Source organism: Conger conger, chromosome 13 (assembly GCF_963514075.1).
Source record: "Conger conger chromosome 13, fConCon1.1, whole genome shotgun sequence".
NCBI classification, from domain to species: Eukaryota; Metazoa; Chordata; class Actinopteri; order Anguilliformes; family Congridae; genus Conger; species Conger conger.
The window spans coordinates 46,673,458-46,695,904 of NC_083772.1; the positions used below are offsets into that span (position 1 = coordinate 46,673,458).

Here is a 22,447-nt window from a genome sequence, read left to right on the forward strand (position 1 = left end):
TGTTAATTTCATGTTAGTGAAGTGGAAGTGTCCTTTTAGCTGTTTATCCTAAAATGGTTTCATTGTTCCACTACAGATGTTTCTGAGGAAACCCTTTGTTGAGAGAAATTAAGTCAAGATGTGAAGGTACTGCCCTCTAGTGGACACTTGTCAGTACTTCTAAATAATACTATTTATAACGTTCGCTCAGCTCTTTAATTTTAAGTGAGCATGATTTCACTAATATTCCTGCAAAATAAAGACATATGTACAGTGCCTTGTACTTATTTTTGCAGTTTACTAATTCTCACATTTTAATGAATTACAAATGATACATTGAAAAAAAAAAAATTCTGTGATGGTTTAAACAGTGGAATGCAAACTATTATTTTCAGGTACCATTGGTTTTAGGTTAGAATATACTTCAAAGAAAATGAAAAAAACAAAACAAATAACCTGTTTGCATGGGCAGTACTTAACCCCTGTGCTCTGGATCCTTACACAAATTGTCGAAACAAGGACAGGACTGCCTTACCAAGGGCCCCTTATCTGAACCATTAAAGCAGCTGCCTCATACAGTGGAGAGCTCAAAGGAAATTAAGACTAAAGAGAATTCTACAGACTTAGTGATGAAGTAATCAACAAACATCTCAAAGGATGTCTGTTGTCATTATGTTCTAAACTACTGGAGCCCTGTTTCAGTCATGCACAGGCGTGGGGGGGTTTGTGACTGTGGGCGATAGGGGGCCAGAGATAGGGGGCCCTTGGCGATTGGTTTGTCACCGATGCCTAGAACCGGCTGTGGAGTTTGCAGGAAGCAGGCTTGCATGGTCAGAGGAGAGAGGATAGAGCTTCATGGGCAAAGCACCACGTGCAAACACCGTCTCACGAACAGCAGCCCCTGCAGTGGAGGTGGAGGGGCATCACGCTGTGGGGATCAGTCATCAGTATGTTCTTCACTTGTGGAATGCATTCCCATTTTGGTTCTGTTGTGTTCATCTCACACAATACATCAGTTTAGTTATGAATATAGGGGGGCTAACAGTACCATATTACTGTATTCTATTTCTGGATGTTGACAACCAACACAAATTTGGCATTAGTACCATTTTCCCTGTTTGAATTTTTCCCTCATTATCTTCAATTTGCCCTTAAACAACCAAACTGGGCATTTTACAAGGTCTTAAAATAGCACACCTGAGAGACAGTGTAATTATTTGGTTCCCACTCAGTGTACAAAGGTGAGAGGGATGAGTCACTGCAGAGCTTTAGGGTGTGGGGTATAAAGGGGTGAGTCACTGCAGTGCTTTAGGGTGTGGGGTATAAAGGTGTGAGTCACTGCAGCGCTTTAGGGTGTGGGGTATAAAGGGGTGAGTCACTGCAGTACTTTAGGGTGTGGGGTATAAAGGTGTGAGTCACTGCAGCGCTTTAGGGTGTGGGGTATAAAGGGGTGAGTCACTGCAGCGCTTTAGGGTGTGGGGTATAAAGGTGTGAGTCACTGAAGTGCTTTAGGGTGTGGGGTATAAAGGTGTGAGTCACTGCAGCGCTTTAGGGTGTGGGGTATAAAGGGGTGAGTCACTGAAGTGCTTTAGGGTGTGGGGGTATAAAGGGGTGAGTCACTGCAGTTCTTTAGGGTGTGGGGTATAAAGGGGTGAGGGGATGAGTCACTGCAGTTCTTTAGGGTGTGGGGGTATAAAGGGGTGAGTCACTGCAGTGCTTTAGGGTGTGGGGTATAAAGGGGTGAGTCACTGCAGTGCTTTAGGGTGTGGGGTATAAAGGGGTGAGTCACTGCAGTGCTTTAGGGTGTGGGGTATAAAGGGGTGTGAGTCACTGCAGTTCTTTAGGGTGTGGGGTATAAAGGGGTGTGAGTCACTGCAGTTCTTTAGGGTGTGGGGTATAAAGGGGTGAGTCACTGCAGAGCTTTAGGGTGTGGGGTATAAAGGGGTGAGTCACTGCAGTGCTTTAGGGTGTGGGGTATAAAGGGGTGAGTCACTGCAGAGCTTTAGGGTGTGGGGTATAAAGGGGTGAGTCACTGCAGAGCTTTAGGGTGTGGGGTATAAAGGGGTGAGTCACTGCAGAGCTTTAGGGTGTGGAGGTATAAAGGGATGAGTCACTGCAGAGCTTTAGGGTGTGGGGGTATAAAGGGGTCTGAGTCACTGCAGAGCTTTAGGGTGTGGGGTATAAAGGGGTGAGTCACTGCAGAGCTTTAGGGTGTGAGGGTATAAAGGGGTCTGAGTCACTGCAGTTCTTTAGGGTGTGGGGGTATAAAGGGGTGAGTCACTGCAGAGCTTTAGGGTGTGGGGTATAAAGGGGTGAGTCACTGCAGCGCTTTAGGGTGTGAGGTATAAAGGGGTGAGTCACTGCAGTGCTTTAGGGTGTGGGGTATAACGGGGTGAGTCACTGCAGTACTTTAGGGTGTGGGGTATAAAGGGGTGAGTCACTGCAGAGCTTTAGGGTGTGGGGGTATAAAGGGGTGAGTCACTGCAGTTCTTTAGGGTGTGGGGTATAAAGGGGTGAGTCACTGCAGTGCTTTAGGGTGTGGGGTATAAAGGGGTGAGTCACTGCAGTGCTTTAGGGTGTGGGGTATAAAGGGGTGAGTCACTGCAGAGCTTTAGGGTGTGTGTGTCGGGGGTATGTTGTAGGCTTTTCCCACAGCTGATGATTAACTGCACATCCACACACACAGAACTATTTTATGTGTGCTGGGATATGAGGGGGCGACGTGGCTCAGGCAGTAAGAGCAGTCGTCTGGCAGTCGGAGGGTTGCTGGTTCGATCCCCCACCCGGGCTGTGTCGAAGTGTCCCTGAGCAAGACACCTAACTCCCAAATGCTCCTGACGAGCTGGTCGGCGCCTTGCATGGCAGCCAATCGCCATCGGTGTGTGAGTGTGTGTATGAATGGGTGAATGAGAAGCAGCAGTTGTACAGCGCTTTGGATGAAGGCGCTATATAATTGCCAACCATTTACCGTTTATATAAAGGTAGTCGTTGAGAAATTGTTCCGACTGACCAGTCGTAAGGCGGACTATGTTATCATAGCCTTATATACAGTGCATCCGGAAAGTATTCACAGCGCTTTCCCACATTTAGTTATGTTACAGCCTTATTCCAAAATGGAATTGAAATTTTTGCTAATTTATTAAAAATAAAAAAAAGTACATTCATGGTGTGGGGTATAAAGGGGTGAGTCACTGCAGAGCTTTAGGGTGTGGGGTATAAAGGGGTGAGTCACTGCAGTTCTTTAGGGTGTGGGGGTATAAAGGGGTCTGAGTCACTGCAGTGCTTTAGGGTGTGGGGTATAAAGGGGTGAGTCACTGCAGTACTTTAGGGTGTGGGGTATAAAGGGGTGAGTCACTGCAGTACTTTAGGGTGTGGGGTATAACGGGGTGAGTCACTGCAGTGCTTTAGGGTGTGGGGTATAAAGGGGTGAGTCACTGCAGAGCTTTAGGGTGTGGGGTATAAAGGGGTGAGTCACTGCAGAGCTTTAGGGTGTGGGGTATAAAGGGGTGAGTCACTGCAGTGCTTTAGGGTGTGGGGTATAAAGGGGTGAGTCACTGCAGAGCTTTAGGGTGTGGGGTATAAAGGGGTGAGTCACTGCAGAGCTTTAGGGTGTGGGGTATAAAGGGGTGAGTCACTGCAGAGCTTTAGGGTGTGGGGTATAAAGGGGTGAGTCACTGCAGTGATTTAGGGTGTGGAGGTATAAAGGGGTGTGAGTCACTGCAGTGCTTTAGGGTGTGGGGTATAAAGGGGTGAGTCACTGCAGTTCTTTAGGGTGTGGGGTATAACGGGGTGAGTCACTGCAGAGCTTTAGGGTGTGGGGTATAAAGGTGTGAGTCACTGCAGTTCTTTAGGGTGTGGGGGTATAAAGGGGTCTGAGTCACTGCAGAGCTTTAGGGTGTGGAGGTATAAAGGGGTGAGTCACTGCAGAGCTTTAGGGTGTGGGGTATAAAGGAGTGAGTCACTGCAGAGCTTTAGGGTGTGGGGTATAACGGGGTGAGTCACTGCAGAGCTTTAGGGTGTGGGGTATAACGGGGTGAGTCACTGCAGAGCTTTAGGGTGTGGGGTATAACGGGGTGAGGCCCTGCAGTGCTTTAGGGTGTGGGGTATAAAGGGGTGAGTCACTGCAGAGCTTTAGGGTGTGAGGGTATAAAGGGGTCTGAGTCACTGCAGTTCTTTAGGGTGTGGGGTATAAAGGGGTGAGTCACTGCAGTTCTTTAGGGTGTGGGGGTATAAAGGGGTGAGTCACTGCAGAGCTTTAGGGTGTGGAGGTATAAAGGGGTGAGTCACTGCAGAGCTTTAGGGTGTGGAGGTATAAAGGGGTGAGTCACTGCAGTGCTTTAGGGTGTGGGGTATAAAGGGGTGAGTCACTGCAGTTCTTTAGGGTGTGGGGTATAAAGGGGTGTGAGTCACTGCAGAGCTTTAGGGTGTGGGGGTATAAAGGGGTGAGTCACTGCAGAGCTTTAGGGTGTGGGGGTATAAAGGGGTCTGAGTCACTGCAGTGCTTTAGGGTGTGGGGGTATAAAGGGGTGTGAGTCACTGCAGAGCTTTAGGGTGTGGGGTATAAAGGGGTGAGTCACTGCAGAGCTTTAGGGTGTGGAGGTATAAAGGGGTGAGTCACTGCAGAGCTTTAGGGTGTGAGGTATAAAGGGGTGAGTCACTGCAGTGCTTTAGGGTGTGGGGTATAAAGGGGTGAGTCACTGCAGTGCTTTAGGGTGTGGGGTATAAAGGGGTGAGTCACTGCAGTGCTTTAGGGTGTGGGGTATAAAGGGGTGAGTCACTGCAGAGCTTTAGGGTGTGTGTGTCGGGGGTATGTTGTAGGCTTTTCCCACAGCTGATGATTAACTGCACATCCACACACACAGAACTATTTTATGTGTGCTGGGATATGAGGGGGTGACTTGGCTCAGGCAGTAAGAGCAGTCGTCTGGCAGTCGGAGGGTTGCCGGTTTGATCCCCCACCCGGGCTGTGTCGAAGTGTCCCTGAGCAAGACACCTAACCCCCAAATGCTCCTGACGAGCTGGTCGGTGCCTTGCATGGCAGCCAATCGCCGTCGGTGTGTGAGTGTGTGTATGAATGGGTGAATGAGAAGCAGCAGTTGTACAGCGCTTTGGATGAAGGCGCTATATAATTGCCAACCATTTACCGTTTATATAAAGGTAGTCGTTGAGAAATTGTTCCGACTGACCAGTCGTAAGGCGGACTATGTTATCATAGCCTTATATACAGTGCATCCGGAAAGTATTCACAGCGCTTTCCCACATTTAGTTATGTTACAGCCTTATTCCAAAATGGAATTGAAATTTTTGCTAATTTATTAAAAATAAAAAAAAGTACATTCATGGTGTGGGGTATAAAGGGGTGAGTCACTGCAGTGCTTTAGGGTGTGGGGTATAAAGGGGTGAGTCACTGCAGTGCTTTAGGGTGTGGGGTATAAAGGGGTGAGTCACTGCAGTGCTTTAGGGTGTGAGGGTATAAAGGGGTGAGTCACTGCAGTGCTTTAGGGTGTGGGGGTATGAAGGGGTGAGTCACTGCAGTACTTTAGGGTGTGGGGTATAAAGGGGTCTGAGTCACTGCAGTGCTTTAGGGTGTGGGGTATAAAGGTGTGAGTCACTGCAGAGCTTTAGGGTGTGGGGGTATAAAGGGGTGAGTCACTGCAGTTCTTTAGGGTGTGGGGGTATAAAGGGGTCTGAGTCACTGCAGTGCTTTAGGGTGTGGGGTATAAAGGGGTGAGTCACTGCAGTGCTTTAGGGTGTGGGGTATAAAGGGGTGAGTCACTGCAGAGCTTTAGGGTGTGTGTGTCGGGGGTATGTTGTAGGCTTTTCCCACAGCTGATGATTAACTGCACATCCACACACACACAGAACTATTTTATGTGTGCTGGGATATGAGGGGGTGGCATGGCTCAGGCAGTAAGAGCAGTCGTCTGGCAGTCGGAGGGTTGCCGGTTTGATCCCCCACCCGGGCTGTGTCGAAGTGTCCCTGAGCAAGACACCTAACCCCCAAATGCTCCTGACGAGCTGGTCGGTGCCTTGCATGGCAGCCAATCGCCGTTAGTGTGTGAGTGTGTGTATGAATGGGTGAATGAGAAGCAGCAATTGTACAGCGCTTTGGATAAAGGCGCTATATAATTGCCAACCATTTACCGTTTATATAAAGGTAGTCGTTGAGTAATTGGTTCCGACTGACCAGTCGTAAGGCGGACTATGTTATCATTGCCTTATATACAGTGCATCCGGAAAGTATTCACAGCACTTTCCCACATTTAGTTATGTTACAGCCTTATTCCAAAATGGAATTGAAATTTTTGCTAATTTATTAAAAATAAAAAACTAAGAAATCACATGTACATAATTATTCACAGCCTTTGCCATGAAGCTCAAAATTGAGCTCAGGTGCATCCTGTTTCCACTGATCAACCTTGAGATGTTTCTACAGCTTAATTGGAGTCCACCTGTGGTAAATTCAGTTGATTGGACATGATTTGGGAAGGCACACACCTGTCTATATAAGGTCCCACAGTTCACAGTGCATGTCGGAGCACAAACCAAGCATGAAGTCAAAGGAATTGTCTGTAGACCTCCAAGACAGGATTGTCTCGAGGCACAAATCTGGGGAAGGGTACAGAAAAATTTCTGCTGCTTTGAAGGTCCCAATGAGCACAGTGGCCTCCATCATCCGTAAATGGAAGAAGTTCGGAACCACCAGGACTCTTCCTAGAGCTGGCCACCCGTCTAAACTGAGCAATCGGGGGAGAGGGGCCTTAGTCAGGGAGCTGACCAAGAACCCGATGGTCACTCTGTCAGAGCTCCAGCGTTCCTCTGTGGAGAGAGGAGAACCTTCCAGAAGGACAACCATCTCTGCAGCAATCCACCAATCAGGCCTGTATGGTAGAGTGGCCAGACGGAAGCCACTCCTTAGTAAAAGGCACATGGCTGCCCGCCTGGAGTTTGCCAAAAGGCACCTGAAGGACTCTCAGACCATGAGAAACAAAATTCTCTGGTCTGATGAGACAAAGATTGAACTCTTTGGCGTGAATGCCAGGCGTCATGTTTGGAGGAATCCAGGCACCGCTCATCACCTGGCCAATACCATCCCTACAGTGAACATGCTGTGGGGATGTTTTTCAGCGGCAGGAACTGGGAGACTAGTCAGGATTGAGGGAAAAATGAATGCAGCAATGTACAGAGACATCCTGGATGAAAACCTGCTCCAGAGCGCTCTTGACTGGGACGACGGTTCATCTTTCAGCAGGACAACAACCCTAAGAACACAGCCAAGTTATCAAAGGAGTGGCTTCAGGACAACTCTGTGAATGTCCTTGAGTGGCCCAGCCAGAGCCCAGACTTGAATCCGATTGAACATCTCTGGAGAGATCTGAAAATGGCTGTGCACCGATGCTCCCCATCCAACCTGATGGAGCTTGAGAGGTGCTGCAAAGAGGAATGGGCGAAACTGCCCAAAGATAGGTGTGCCAAGCTTGTGGCATCATATTCAAAAAAACTTGAGGCTGTAATTGCTGCCAAAGGTGCATCAACAAAGTATTGAGCAAAGGCTGTGAAAATTTCTATGTTGTCATTATGGGGTGTTGTGAATAGAATTTTGAGGAAAAAAAAAGAATTTATTCAATTTTGGAATAAGGCTGTAACATAAGAAAATGTGGGAAAAGTGAAGTGCTGTGAATACTTTCCGGATGTACTGTATATTATACTGTGTAATGACATTATAATCATCTTTAAGTCATATTTTATCAATATTTTCTGTTCATTATTGTTATAACCATTGTATCACCAGTTTTAGTCCTGTTATCATCTTTTTACATATTTTAACGTTCTTTTTGTTCATTATTGTTCTAACCAATATACGTACTGTACAGTATCATCTTTCTACATATTACATAAAAATTCACCCTTTTTCAGACATTTTTCTTCTGACATTGTTCAACCTTTTTTTAGTTTTTAGTTTTCAGTTTAGCAGAGCAAGTGTTCTGTATCAAAGCGTGTTTGAAACTGAGAACGAGAACGAGAACGCCGTGAATGCGGGCAGCTCACCTCCAGCCTCCAGCCTCCGGCAGCGCGGTCGCGGACGTAAAGGCGAACGCTCGTAAGTTGCATAGGTCGTAAGTTGCATAGGTCGTAAGTTGCATAGGTCGTAAGTTGCATAGGTCGTAAGTTGCATAGGTCGTAAGTTGCATCGGTCGTAAGTTGCATCGGTCGTAAGTTGCATAGGTCGTAAGTTGCATAGGTCGTAAGTCGACGACTACCTGTACTGAGATGATGAGTGTGTAATCTTTCAATTGACAGTGCATGTATCTGAATCAGATGAACTTATGGACTGTGGCAAAAGCAAATACAAATACAGCCCCCTTTGAAGCTCATTTTGTCTCATATCTGTCAGTTTTCCATCTTTCATTTGGTCCTCATGCAAATCAGAGTGGAAAGATCATATTTCAGTTTTCAGGGGGAATTTATTACAACTATGGCACTGTGTACATCAGCAGGAAGGTATACAAGGATTTCACATTTCACTATGATAGATGGAAAGCCTCTCACCAGCATCTCGTCATGAAGCCATTGCAGATGAGTCAGAGAATAAATCAGGTCTGAAAACATGAAATATGGCTGGTAAAAATAAGATGTGTCACACATGCACATCAAAAGATAGACAAGCAGATGAACAGCACCCCACATTCTCGCCAGTGTTTGACTGTGCTGTGATAATTCCAGCTCAATGCCGTACTAAAATATACAGCAGAATAGACATTGTTTTAAAGGAACACAACCTGCCATGTTCTTCAATAATGAAGAGAACATTCAAAACTGAGCCTGGAGCAGCTGCAATGGAGTTGGACTAGAGGAAAAACTGGGTGGATAAATACTGGCATTAATTTGGTCAAATTGAATGTTTTTTTAAAATCTTTAAGTGAAAAGAAATGAACGTCAGCAGGGTACAAACTTAAATATGACATTTCTTGCAAATTGCGTTAACTTCCATTTACTTACAAAATCAATGAAACACCAAGGGTGCCCAGATCTTTCCATGCCATTGTAAAATCTGGTTTTTTTCGTTTGTGACCACTAACAGTGCCTGAGATTACAACTTGACTTTAAATTAGGCTTTGAAACACAGAGCAGTATACATTAGCCCAGGTTTGTGGACGTGATTTCTGGTGCTGATTTCTGGCGTTTCAGAAGTGAGTAATTTAAGTCAATTATTCTCATCTGCATAATGTGTTTCCAATGCCAAGACCGGCTGCAGATTGAAAGGAAATCCACAAAAATATACAGGCCTCAAGCCATCCAGGAGTGTGACTGCTATAGCCACTGACACATTTTGTCACTATTTTCTATCCTAGCATTGGTTCTGTTAAAGACTGACATTTTATTTCAGAACATAAGGAACAGAAATGATCTCAGCAATAAAAATAGAGAACAGGGCGATATGTCAAATAACTGTGCTCCAACTACTGGACACCCCAACATTGAACAGAGCAAAGATATACATACATTTTTGCTTGCTTTTAAGATTAAACAAAACAAATTCAACACATGAGTTTCAGATGCACTACAGCGAGAAGGTGTCTTGTGACATTCAGAGCTGTAATTCACACAGTGATTCCCCCAGCCTCTGGGAGAGACACAGGCGCAAGTGCAAAATAGTCAAGAGGTGTGTCAGAGTCTGGTTGATTTATAAACAATAAGATACTGTATGTTACACATAATTTACAACAGGTTGCAGATAATCTGAGAAAAAAGAACAGTTGATATGAACGCACCTCTTAAAAATACATAAACAAGGATTTGTATTTACTCTGTTAGTCCATTTTTTAGGTCTTGCCACTAAGATATTGCATTGACGTTCCATAACATGAAACTTGCTTTTCCTCAAAATGACAGGTCTGTCTTGTTTCTTGATGGTAAGAAATCTAAATACACTTAACATCTGGTTTATGAAAAGGAAAATGCACTTTTATAAAAGGTAAAGTAAAAAAGCAGCATATTTATATTTATTTTCCAGAGAGCAGAGGTATAAATATCATGGGACTTTGGTTTAAAAAAAAGTATTGCTGGGGGGTATCTTATGTACAGCAATGCAGCTAATTCTGTCTTTGTAGAAGTTAAAATATCAGCAATATATTGTTAGGTTCAGAGAGCTTGTTTTTGGATATAAAGCAGCCATACATTGAAATATTGTGCGTGGGCTTAAGAGTACCAACACTGCTTATCTAAGCTGCCAGCTGGATACATAATTCTGCCTCAACACAATAATATATTCATCAACATTGCACACAGCCGCTAGGTTTTCTATTGTCTGGAGGTTCTAACATATTACATATTATTTAACTGGACTAAAACAACAAAGAGTCTATATTTTCTGCTGAACAAAGGTCTCTAATTTAATGATGATCCGGGCAGTGCACTCCATCACTCTCATGGCCACCTCGGACGTGTACCTGTCGTTGGGGATTTGGGGGAAGGGCAAAAGGTCCGGGTACCGCGTCCTCAGGCTGTCCACGCCATAGCCCTCCAGAATGTGGACGTCCTTTGCAAGCCCAGCCAGCTGTGAGCTATACTCTTCCACCTTCTGTGCAAGCGCTGTGGGCTTCACATCCTTGTCTGACTTCCCCTTCACAGCGTAGTCGGCTGCGATCAGAGCCAGCTTAGTGGCCAGGTAGCACTTGAAGCACACCCACTCATTGGCATTTTTATGGAGGTCATTCCTGGCAGCGGAGAAGTTGGCCCTAGCCTGTCTGAGCCACCTCCTTGCCTCCACAGGATTGCCGACGGACTTGAAAGACGGGGGCACAAAGAAGCGGTTGGAATGCGATGACCCTGCATAGCTTGTGAACTGTTCTCTAAACTGCTGTCTCTCTGACTTATGGCTTGTGGCTTCCTGATTCCACGATGTGTAGAACCTCTGGAATGAAAACTTCTCTGATTGGAAGCGAGTGGAGGAGGTGGAGAAGGGCCTCCTGGATGCTCTGTCTGCGGCCAGGTCTGCCAGTGACTGTTTCTCCATCCTGTTGATCTCATTCTGCAGATGCTTGAAGACCTCAGTGGCAAAGTCCAGGTTTTCTGCATTTTTGTCTGGATGCCACTTGAGGTACAGTCGGCGTATAATCTTCTTCCTCTCGGATTCTGGGAGCTTCCATGCTTGTTCTATCACTAAGGTCACTTCTTTCAGGATATCCGGCAATGTGTTGGGCTTTATCTTCTTTGGAGATATCTTTGAGGGGGGAGCTCTGTGGTTCTCCTTTCCTGAGAAAAGAGGAGGAACCATTCGTGGCCCAGGAGGACATTCTGAGGGGCTAGTTGGCGTGGAAGGGGCACTGTCTCGGATCTGAGTGCTTTCGTCTTGTCTAGAGAATTTGTACAAGTCAAGGGAACTTACAATTTTGTACTCACTATATCCAATATCTATTTGGAAACATTTTCCAAGGAAACTTGGGTTGTCTTCCTCTTCTCTTTCTACCTCTTGAACGATGATGGCATATGTGTATGTTGGCTGGTAGGTGCCATAGATATCCCCTCCTTCAGAATCAACAAGATACCCAACATACTCTCCTGGGTAAAACACATTCATGGGGTCCATCAGGAGGATGTGGTGAATCTCAGCAGGTATTGGGGTTCCAGGAAGGGGAAGCTCCAGTTTTGACGGTTCTGTGGAATCATACTTCACACCCAGGTTGTCCAGTTTCTCAGTAATCCTGTAAATGTCATTGCACCCCAGCATGGCGATCAAGTAGGAGGTGTCAGAAATCAAATTGTCTGTTGCTGATTTCAGTGTCATAGCAAGGGCCAGGAGGAAATTGATGTCTTTGCTGTCAGAGTGTTGAATGTAAAGGTGGATGACTGCAGTGCCGTACCTTTTCAGAAAGGCCAGAGTCTCACTCCTGCTGTGCGGGATTGGATTGCATCCTTTCACACGCAATGTCGTCTGCAGCTTCTCAAAGCAGGACACTTTAAGGCCTTCACAAAGGGCTTTGCACAGGCGTATGGCCTTTTCCTCATTCACAAGGAATGCATTGTCATTCTCGTGCTTCATGATGCGAATGAGACCCGTGATGAACTGCTCTGATGAAAGCAGCAGCTGGAGGCGACCCTGCAGGGAGCAAAGGGCCCCAAATTGGCACATTTTGGGGGTCTCTTCATCAAGCTGCTCTTCAAGGATGCTGCTCAATAGTCTGGGCCGAAGCTTGGGAGGGAGCATCATGATCAGCTTTGTGTGGAAGGCATGGTCTTTGCCAAGGTAACACTGGCTCATGTCCACAAGCATTTGAACCCCAAAGTTGCCCTGGATTCTGCTCTTGTAGTGGGGAGCATCATCAAACACTAAGGTATTTGATTTAGCCAGCCTGCCATCGTGACTCGGCAGGTAAAAAGTCAAATCTCTGAGGTTTTCCAAGTCTTTTCGAATCTGCACTGGGTCATTCTGAAGACTTTTGAAAAGTCCAGACACAGCCCTCTTGACTGTCCTCATTTCATTTGGATCAAGCTGTTTGCCCTCTGAATTTCTGTAAATGCGGCAGAGTACCTCTACATATTGTTTTGTTGATACAACATCTTCTGTTCCCAGAAGTTTGAACAGCTGGTGAAACGTGCCTAGCTCTAAAGGAAGTTTGTACAGGTATGGTTTGAAATCTGATTCATTATCTAGATTTATGACAACTTCCTCAGGTTTCAAAAGCTTCCAGCCCTCTTCAACCATAAGAAAAGAAATCCCTTTCAGCTGGTAGCGAAAGTCCCTCTTATCAGCATTAAGAAACTCATAGGTACATCTCAGTACTTTGTTTCGTGTTTTAACCATGTCATCATCAAGGTTGGACAGGTTGCAGATATTCTTGCAGTTGTTTATTACTTTGTCCAGTGGTGGATCCAGGTTCACATTTAACATGGTCAAAACTTGATCCAGTTGTTCTTGGCTGGAAACTGTGCTCCCTTCCTGGTCTTTTATTCCTGCTGGGGTGGCTTTTTCTGGCAAGATTGGGCAAGATGTCCAAAGCAACTGGATGATATCAGTTTGCTTGAATTTTGGGTTCACCTGAGATCCATTGAAGCGTATTAGTGGAAGAGTGCCAACCATTTCTTGGTATTGAGCATTAAGCCGGATGAGTTCAGCAGGAGCACGCTCTGGGCACAGAAAGGGGATCATTGAAAGCTCTTTGAGGAAGGTGCCTACAAAAAGATCTGTCCTTTCACTGAAGATGTGGTTGAGCAGAATGTCCACAATAGCCTGTGCTTTTTCTTTAGACCAGCTCTCTGTCTGCGCTTTGATGCTGATCTCTTTTGCAAACTGCAGGACCTGCTGCTGAGACACAACATACTTCAGCCCAATGTTCCTCAGGAAAGTAATCCATGAGGTGAGGAAAGTGGTCCCATTCTTGGGCTTAGATGCTTGCTCAATTTTCTTGAAGAACTCACTGGGTATGAAAGATTTCATGGGCAGCATTACCTCATAGACCTTCACTGTCTGATCAAAAAATGTTTTGGCAGGCTTTAGCCTGTTGTTGGAATCATAAATCAATGGCAGGCTCTCCAGTTTCTCATAGAGCTGATCCTTCAATGCACATGGCTCCTCCATACTCAACAGTCGCTCCTTCAAATAAATGAGGTGTTCAATTTTGGCATCGTAAGACAGGCTGTCAAATTTAGGCAAGAGATGCTTTAGATAGACTTCCAGGTCATCAATGGGGGAGCACCCCAGGAAACTGTAGAGTTCTTTCAACTGTGGATTATCAACCAGAAAGGCTGAGGATGTTGTGTGGGCCCATTTCTCCATATCTGTAGAAGGGATGCTCTTTGTCAGAATGTAGCAGGACCCAAAGCTTGAAATGCTGATGTATCGGCCACTGACAGCCTTGTAGCAAGGCAGCAACTTCAGACTCTGTACATCCTCTGGGGACAGGCTGATCAAATTGCAATTGAAATACAAGAGCAGTGCCTCAAAGTCCTTGTCGGTCAAGCCTGCAGTCTTAAAGGCTGAAGTCTGTATCATGTACTCTATAGCTTTCAGGATGCTGGAGGGATTCTCTATGTTTGCAGTGTGTTGGGCGAGGAAATGAATGACAGGATTTTCCTTTGAGGAGATTTTGTTTACTGCAAGCTGAATGCATCCCCCTTTCATGAGCGTGTGAAACACCTTGTCATTCTGACCATTTGGAAAAATGGCAGCATATATCAGGCTTAGAGGTAACAAAACATCATGTTCTGGCACAACTAATTTGCTGCTTGAGACCATGAATTTTATTCCTGGCAGCAAAGCCCAGTCCTTCAGAATGTCCAGGATTGTCTCGAATTTTGGCTTAATATCTGTCTGGTCTTCTTTGATGCAGATATTCTCACTGATGAAGTGCCACACATTTTTTAGCCAAGACTCACTGGAAAAGTTGTCTTTCCACTTCACAAAGGTTTTTGTGCGGTATTCTCTTGGCAGTGCTGAACTTAGCAAGTCCCCAAAACTGCTGATGTCAAAGACCTTTGCCACACCAGATTTCATGAGGACACTGCAGTATCTCATATAGAGAGTGTTCATGAACAGTTCTTTTCTGGAAGGGATAAGGTCATGGTGCACAGTCAGAAACTTGGGCCGATTAGAATCAAACACTTGCAGAATGTTGTCCATGGTTATTAACAATGGCAATCCCTCTATTGTGATCTCATCTTCCTCAATGTCCTTGAAGCAGTAGTCGACCAGTAGCTTGAGGCTATGGAAAAGCTTGAAATTTGACTGCTGTAGACGACAGGGCAGTTTTCCAACTTGGCAGCTTGAATCTGGGGAGGAGAATGTAAGAAGAAAGCATCGAATGTCCTCTGGTGTCACATAGCTCACTGGGATACCAGCATCCTCCAAGCAGAAGTAGAGGCTGGCTGTCTCATCACAACTGTGGACCAAGTTGAAGCCCACTTCCAGGAGCAAGGCCTTCAGTCTGTACACATTTTCAGCAACTGTTTTGCGTGTGGTAATGTTGTACTCTGTATTTTTCAGATGCTGTAGTTCGTCCTGAAGGAGGTTGTCAAAGAAAGCACGGCTTTTACTTGCAGTGGATGTGTTCACCCAGGAGATGTATATTGCAGAGTGCATATCTGTGTTGTCAATGTGTGGGGCCCGGACAACTGGCAGTAGACGTTTCAGGTCAGAGTGGATGCAGTTGTACACTGCTTTGACAAGACAATACCAGTCTGGTTGAATGTCGAGTCTGTTTACAGGGAAGAAAAAGAGAAATTTTCTCAATGTGTCTTTCACAATGTGGATTGGTGTTCCCTGCAACACAGTCATGGTTGGATCAGGTCCTGGAAAGAAACGCCTTTTTAGCTGAATCAACAGTTCAACGTAAGCTGGAGCTATCAAAGCTGTCATCAGGTTGTTGTTCCAGTCACTCCTCACCCCAACCCCATTGTCATCTCTCCATAGATTTCTCCTGGCAGAATCTAAGGCAAAGTGACCATTTACATGAAAAGGAAGACCAGTCTCTAAAGAAAGGGGCAAAAAGCAGAAGGCCCGGTGGGGTTTTTTGTAATTATGACTGACACAAGCTGCCACACCCCCACGTGGAAACAGGGTTATGTCTTCATTCTTATGTGCAGAGATAACACTCTTTGAGACTTTTTCAATGTTGGAAAAGCCAGATCTGTTGCACACCAGCCATGTTGTCAAATTGCCATCTGAGTCTTCTATGTCCATTGAGTAGGTTATCTGTTGGACAGGGATTTGGGTCAGCTGTTTCTTTTTTGTTACACTGTCAACCACAGAGGCGTGAAACTGTTTGCGTTTTAGGCGATCACCGTCCGTGATTTTAGCAGTCACGGAATAAAGCACCTTCAGGTCTCCTGTGGCACTGTCTATTTCACAGATGGAAATTTTCTCCATGTGATTGAGGAACATGAGGAGCTCTGCTCCATCAGCCTTCAGTTTGTCAAGGAGATTCTGCACCATCCTGTCTGAGGCTGGAACTGAGCTTATTTCTGAACCTTTGGCCATTTCTACAGTGCGCAGGGGAAAGCGAAACATTGTGGAGCGCTCAAGCTTGAAGTGAGACCCCAGGTACAGGTTCAGGACATCTGAAAACTGGCTCCTGAAGTCAGAGTCCAAATCTCTAAACATTCTCCCTGGACTCATGGATGTGGCCCCGGGAGCGTAACGTGCATGAGGGTCAAAGATGCACAGGATGTCATTGTTAGAAATGAAGGAGGGACAATCAGTGATGTGATAAACGGAGTTAAACCCGATGCCATACTGTCCCGTTTTACCTGGGTTTGCCTCCTTTGTCCCTCGTCCCAGGTTCTGGATTCCACGCACGTCATCCTCTGTGAAGGGCTGATTGTTGTATACACAGAGTGATGGCCCCTGCATGGGCACCCATTTGTCATCAAAGATTCTGTCCATGGGGTGGCACCTTGCATCAGCTACAAAGTAAATTTCTGTGGCTTTGGCATCATCAGCATTTTGTAGGAGCTCTTTTAACATCTCCTTTTCAGATGGGTAAGCATTGAGAATGCTTTTAATTCTGCTTGTGAGTTTTTCTTTCTGACCAAACTCACTCCCCAGAGTGGTGAAGCATATGTTGGAGGCGTACCTCTCCAACGCTTTGTGACGCTTAGGTACAGCTCCTAATTTAACTGCCACTTCTCTTGGAATGTCAGCATGGCAGTACTTCACTGTAGTGTCCCTGACTTTGATCCACGGGCAGTCATTGTAGCACAGAGACTTTGACGTCTGTAATGTTAGGTGGGTGTCCGGCAAGAGTATCTCTCCATAATTACTTTGACAGAATTCCTGGTTTTTGTCTCTAATCAAACTCCATATGCCTTCACTAATGATTCTGCGGCAGAGCTGAAAGTTATCTTCAGAAAGTGCTTTTCGTCCACATTCTTTTTTCACCAGTTGAAGAACCCCCGCAAAATTATCCACAGTGAAGCTTGACTGAACCCCCACATTTTCGAAGAGTTCACGGCAGCTGTTCCTGTACTTGTTGGGCAGCTGGTACAGAAATGGCGCAGAGTCAAAGTTCAGGTAAAAAGCCACTTTTGATGGATTGACGTAAGTGTTCTCAACTAGGATGGAACAGAATGTTTTGAGGTCTTCCATGATTTGTTCCTTTGCTGTGTCATCCTGTAACATTTCCTCATGCAAGTATTTGTAGCAGGCATTGGTTATATTCTCTTGATACAAGGTAACTCCATCAAATGACTTTGACAGTTCCTTGAGCTGGTTGACAACTAGTTCGACTGTTGGCTTTTTTATCAACCCCAGAAAGTCCTTCACAGCTAAGGTGATCATGCCACATCCTTTGAAAGATGGTGAGTTCTCATTAAGTATGGGTTTCATCAAGCAAACAGTGTCCTGGTGGTCAGTGGTGTAAAGGTCTATGGCAGTAAACATGGTGGAGGGGGGGAATTTATTCCCGTACCATGGCAATGAGAATCCAGCTGGCTTTGTCAGGAATGGGAGAAAGCATATGTTCTGAAGCTTTTCTTGTAACTCGTTAGTTTTCGGGTCACTTATTTTCAGCTTCTCATCAATAAGGCTGAGCAGAATGCTGCTTCGGAGACATGCCGCTGTGTGATCGCTTTCATTCAGCTTCACCACAGACTCGGATCGTTCGATCAGGTCCTCCCATGAGAGATCGTCCTTCACCATTCCCAGCTGAACCAACTTAACCAGGCAAACCGGGTTAAGATAGTCCCTTGTAGTTCCCTCTGGGAAGCGTCCATCTTCACTGTTATACAGTTTAGCGACTCTTCCTTCTGGATGAATGAGGCGAGAAGGAACAAAGAGCTGGTGGGTCTGATTGGAGCATGGAATGCATGGTGTCACTTTGAGGATAGCAGCAAACTCCTCCAACTTCTCATTGAGGACATAGTGCATCAGTGGGTCTCTTAGATCTTTGTCTATATCCTGGATGTGGGGGAAAAAGACATCCGAGAAGAACTGTTTTTCTGTCAGTGTGTTTTCCATAAGCTTCTCTTTGCATCCAGCATCATCAAAGCCCTCCTTGACCCAGTCTGGCAGCTCGACAGCGCAGAGGTCTTGGGAGCCAGTCTTTTTGAGGTATTTCAGGAATATCTTGAAAGCTGCAGGGCCAATGTCAGGTCTGCATAACAAGGAATCATCCAGGAAGCGGACGTGCTTAATCGAAACCCAGGTGGTGCCATCCGAAAACACTTTTGCAATGTCATTGTCACCCCCTTTGGCTATTTCTTGGTAGACCCCTTGGCTGATCAGTGTAAAGTCATCATGAACAACACCAGGATCGGGCCATGTTGCATAGTAGCTGTAGTTGAGCAGTTCCCCACTTTCTGCCATATTACGAAGCATGCTGAGAGCTGCTAGGTAGGCCTGGACAATGACATGTCTCATGAAGACTGAGTTCCAGTTCCCTTTTGTGTCTGTCTTCCAGATCTCTTTTCGATTAGATGTCACAGCAAAACAGCCATTGATGTGGACAGGCAGGCCTGTTTTGATCCTGAGAGGCAAATAGCAGAACACTTCTCCAATTGGAGTTGGGTTTGTCTTCACAGTCCAGGTGCGATTTTCTCCCTCTGAGAGCAGCACAGCTACAGCTCCACATGGAACTAATCCAAGCCTTCTCCCACTCTCGCTGAGAGAGAATTTAAGAGCTTCATTCACGTCCATGCATGAGCAGATGAGCCAGTTGGTGAGATCCACGGCCTTCTGAGGCATCTCATCTGTGAGCCTTTTGGTCTGTCCTCCTTTGGCAGCCAACTCAAAGTATGAGGATGGGTCATCATCTGAGCCTCTGAAGAGAGGGGACTGGAGATCTACAATGCGTTTGAACACATTATGGAACTCTTCCACCACAATCCTGATGATGCAGCCAGACTTGGGGACATCAGCAGGCACTCTGTTAGTGTTTGCCACCTTCTTCATCACCTTTGCAGCTGCCTTTAGGATACTCAGGGGCCCATATGCTGCCTTGGAGGACCAGACACTCTTGTTTATGGTGATGACATCTTGCGAGGCTGCAGGGTTTGGCTCCTCATACTTCAGGTATTTCAGGACCATCGAGCCAACATGTTGCGTGAACAGGATGAGCCTGTGGCCACAGATGCTGAACTCATCAACAAGCGAGTAGATGTCTGTGGTGTTGTAGTAGATGCTGCTAATCTCGCTCATAGAGGCTTCCTGCTCAGTCCTGAAGGGCAGACGAAAGAGGGTCCCATTGTATTTGTAAGGGGACTCCTGAGAAAGAGGCAGCTGGCAGTTGAAAACATTGATGAAGGGCTTGAACTGATTGGGAAACTTTCTCAACCGTTTCTGCTGCTTGCTCCAATTTATTTTAATGCCAGGGTTTGACCTGTCTCTGATGTGCTTGCTGATGTGGTTGATGTTGGGGTCAAACATAATCATGAACTCTCTGCTCATTATAATAGGTATGTCAGTCACATGGTAAACTGAATTGAAGCCCAAGCCAAATTTTCCTACTTTGTCTGCTTCACATCTTTTCATTGACCCCCCCAACCTGGTTATGTTCAGGAAGTCAGTGTCAGAGAAGACAGAGTTGTTGAAGGACCACAAGGCTGGTCCGTGGCAAATTACCATGCCAGGGTCCAACAGGTTCTCTCGAATTTCAAGGTTTTTCCGCATGTCAATCAAGAAGCTACATTCCGTGGCACTGGCATCATCAGCATTCTGTAGCAGCTCCTTGAAGATGTCTGAGACGGAGGGGTACTCCTCTAAAATGTTCTTGATTCTCACGGTCAGTGGTTCTCTCTGGCCCGACTGCTCAAATCCAAGGTTCTCTGGGTTGATCAGTCTTGTGCTAAGACATGGCACTTTCAGCCATTCTGCAGTCTTCATTGGGATGTCATCGTGAACTAGAATGATGGGCTCTGAAACATCGTCAAGCAGGTCATTCAAATCATCCACTTTGATGTCGCAGTAAGTGCATTCATGAATGGGTTTCATTGCCAGTTTGCTTGTATCCTTGTAGTTAAGGATTGGTACATGCATGTTGTTATCAACTGAAATCTGGCTGTTGTACAGCCACCTTAAGATGTTGATCAGGAGGAGGAGATTGTGTTTGCTCTCCTCCTTTGGCAGTTCTTCCTCAGTCCTTTTTTTGACAGTGTTGACCACATCAAAAACATGACTAGGGAGGACCTCTTCCACTGAGCCACAGAACAGAAACAGCTTGTGAAACTTAGCTATGGTTTTTGGTAAAGAGTACAAGTATGGTTGAAGATCTAAGTCAGGGATGGGTTTTAAAACAGTTTGACCAGGAGAGGAGAATGTTTTGCCAGTCCAGACCCAATCAAAGGGCAGTGACTTCATTGCTACTCTCGCGCCTTCTAGATGTGCTTGCATGAAGTCATAGATTTCGGTGAGAATTTGCTGGAATTGGTACCAGTCTTCTGTGGTAAAAGCTTGTGACCTGTGCCAGTCATTGATAGCCTGTAAGTGCTGTAGAACTTGATCCACTTGGGGCTCAATGGATAACTTCAGGGCTTTTTTCATTCCAGCAGAGGTGCGTTCCACAAGGGCGACTGAAGAACCTACCAGCACTGCATGAGATATGTCACACATTTCAGAGAATGAGCTGATATTGAAAGAGTCTCCCTTCCAGGCCAGTGATTGTGGGTAATTCAGCGGCCTTTCTTTGCAGACTGGCACCCATTTTAGTTTCTGTAAGGCAGATTGAACTTCAGAAGATTTTACTAGTTTAGTCTGCTTGTTCAGAATTGTTAGCAGTGTTTTAGCTTTCTTCAGCAAGGCATCCCAGTCAGGCTTGCTGCCGCCTTGCAAATCCTCAATTTTCCGTGCAACTTGAAGCACGTCCTTTTCAGTGAGCTGCACCTCACACTTCAGTCCCAGCTGTCGAAGAGAGTGGAGAATGTCAGGCGATGAGGTGTATGTGCTCGGAGGAAACCTGGTCTTCTCTTCCATGTAGAAGAGGTTCTGTAAAATCTCCAGCTCTGGATCAAAAAGATCAGTGGCAGCAATGGGCTTTCCTGAAGAGGCCAGAATGAACTTCTGGGATGACAGCAACTTAATCACAGATGGATTTTCATTCTTGAGGAAGGACAAATGCTCCAGCACCCAGAACATGATTTTAGTAACTTCATCTTTGGCATAGAAGTTCTTTTCCAGATCCTGAACAATCAACTTTAGACATTCAGTGCTCTTAATCTGTTCCACACGTAGCATTTTAATCAGCCTGATGGTGGCCTCATCACTGCAGTCAATGATGTTGACGGATAGCCTGAGATCTGCAGGAAGCTTAGCACTATGGTGTAATGCTCTGGCCCCTTTCAGTGGGATGAACATCGGCATGCCTTTCTCTGTGCAGGGGCCTATTTTCTCAAAGATGGCAAGCTCCTGGAGGATATATTTCTCTTTCTCTGTAACCTCTGATAAGCCAGCTAAGAACCCTCTCAACACGACCTTATGTTTGCCATCCAAGGACGAAATCTGGCTGACCACCCTCTGGGAAGGGTACCTGTCCATAACGTGCAACAGTGTGCTGGGAGATAACAGATGTATGTAGTTTTTGAGGAGCGGATGCTGAAGGCAGGAGTCAAGCTTCTCTATGACAACTACCCCAAGCTTCTTCATGATCTCTGGAAGGCTTTCCGGGAGTGGGGCCTCTTCCTCATCTATCAGAATGATGGGAGATGGAGTTCTGAGACGCAGAAGCTCCAGGGAGTCCATGTTGTCAGCAAGTGGCACATTTGGGATCAAAGGCATGTCTTCGAAGATGCTGAGGTCATCAGCAAAATTTATATAGAGGTGCTTCCACACCATTTTCAGCCAAGGGATGGAGGGATGTTTTTTCTCTCGGTTTCCTGGGTTCCACTGAACTGCAATATCCCTGGAAGGCCAAGCTGTGGAGAGGATCTCCTTAATGAGGCGAGCTGATCTCTCAGGCGTGGGTAGCTGTACCTGGGTGCAGGGTCTCCCTGTGGAGAAAAAGCAGAGTAATGCTAAAACATATATTTTGGGAAAAATAAATGTTATCAAATTTTTCCAATCCTAAACCTAAACATCACATTCTACTCCAAACAACAACAGTGAAGGTGAGCTTTCTGTAGATTATCTGTAAGTTACTTTAACAACACAGGTTGCAATCTACAGAAAGCCATTTCTATAAATGATATAAGATGGACATTTGTTTTAAATATTACCTTTGTTACTTTGTGATGTACATTATGTTGCCAATTGTAATATACTGTATGCTCTTGCATTACTGATATGCCATCTGCTGGTTGAAATACAGATTACAGTAAGGGTGGGTATTTTGCTGAAGCATCCGTCCTTGCACTTGTCACTGCCTTTCACAAAATAATATTTATAGCTAACCACTACAGCTCTCAGAGGTGGTGCCTCTCTCTATGGTGATAACTGGCAATGTGTTGCCACCTAGGTAATAGGTAGCGTTATTTAAACATCACAGTGGATTTAAACCCACCCTATCTGAGTTGGATGATGCCAACTCTGTCCAACATTGAGGAC

General features: G+C 45.6%; 2 protein-coding genes and 1 pseudogene across 4 annotated transcripts in view; 1 reads left to right on the forward strand and 2 right to left on the reverse strand.

Annotated features, from left to right (window-relative positions):
• The window catches only part of sgcg (sarcoglycan, gamma), a 25,121-nt gene extending 24,866 nt beyond the window's left edge, over window positions 1–255 (forward strand). For both annotated transcript variants that reach the window (XM_061217783.1, XM_061217782.1), the window contains exon 8: window positions 1–255. This exon is cut by the window's left edge and continues 2,655 nt beyond it. The gene's annotated coding sequence lies outside the window, so the exon portion shown is untranslated.
• LOC133107602 (uncharacterized) overlaps window positions 1–22,447 on the reverse strand; it is a 980,437-nt pseudogene that overhangs the window by 137,906 nt on the left and 820,084 nt on the right.
• The window catches only part of sacs (sacsin molecular chaperone), a 42,883-nt gene continuing 28,860 nt past the window's right edge, over window positions 8,425–22,447 (reverse strand). For both annotated transcript variants that reach the window (XM_061216929.1, XM_061216928.1), the window contains one exon: window positions 8,425–21,894. In XM_061216929.1, the coding sequence (XP_061072913.1) occupies window positions 10,343–21,894 (11,552 nt within the window). In that variant the 3' untranslated portion in view covers window positions 8,425–10,342. The remainder of the gene's footprint in view (window positions 21,895–22,447) is intronic.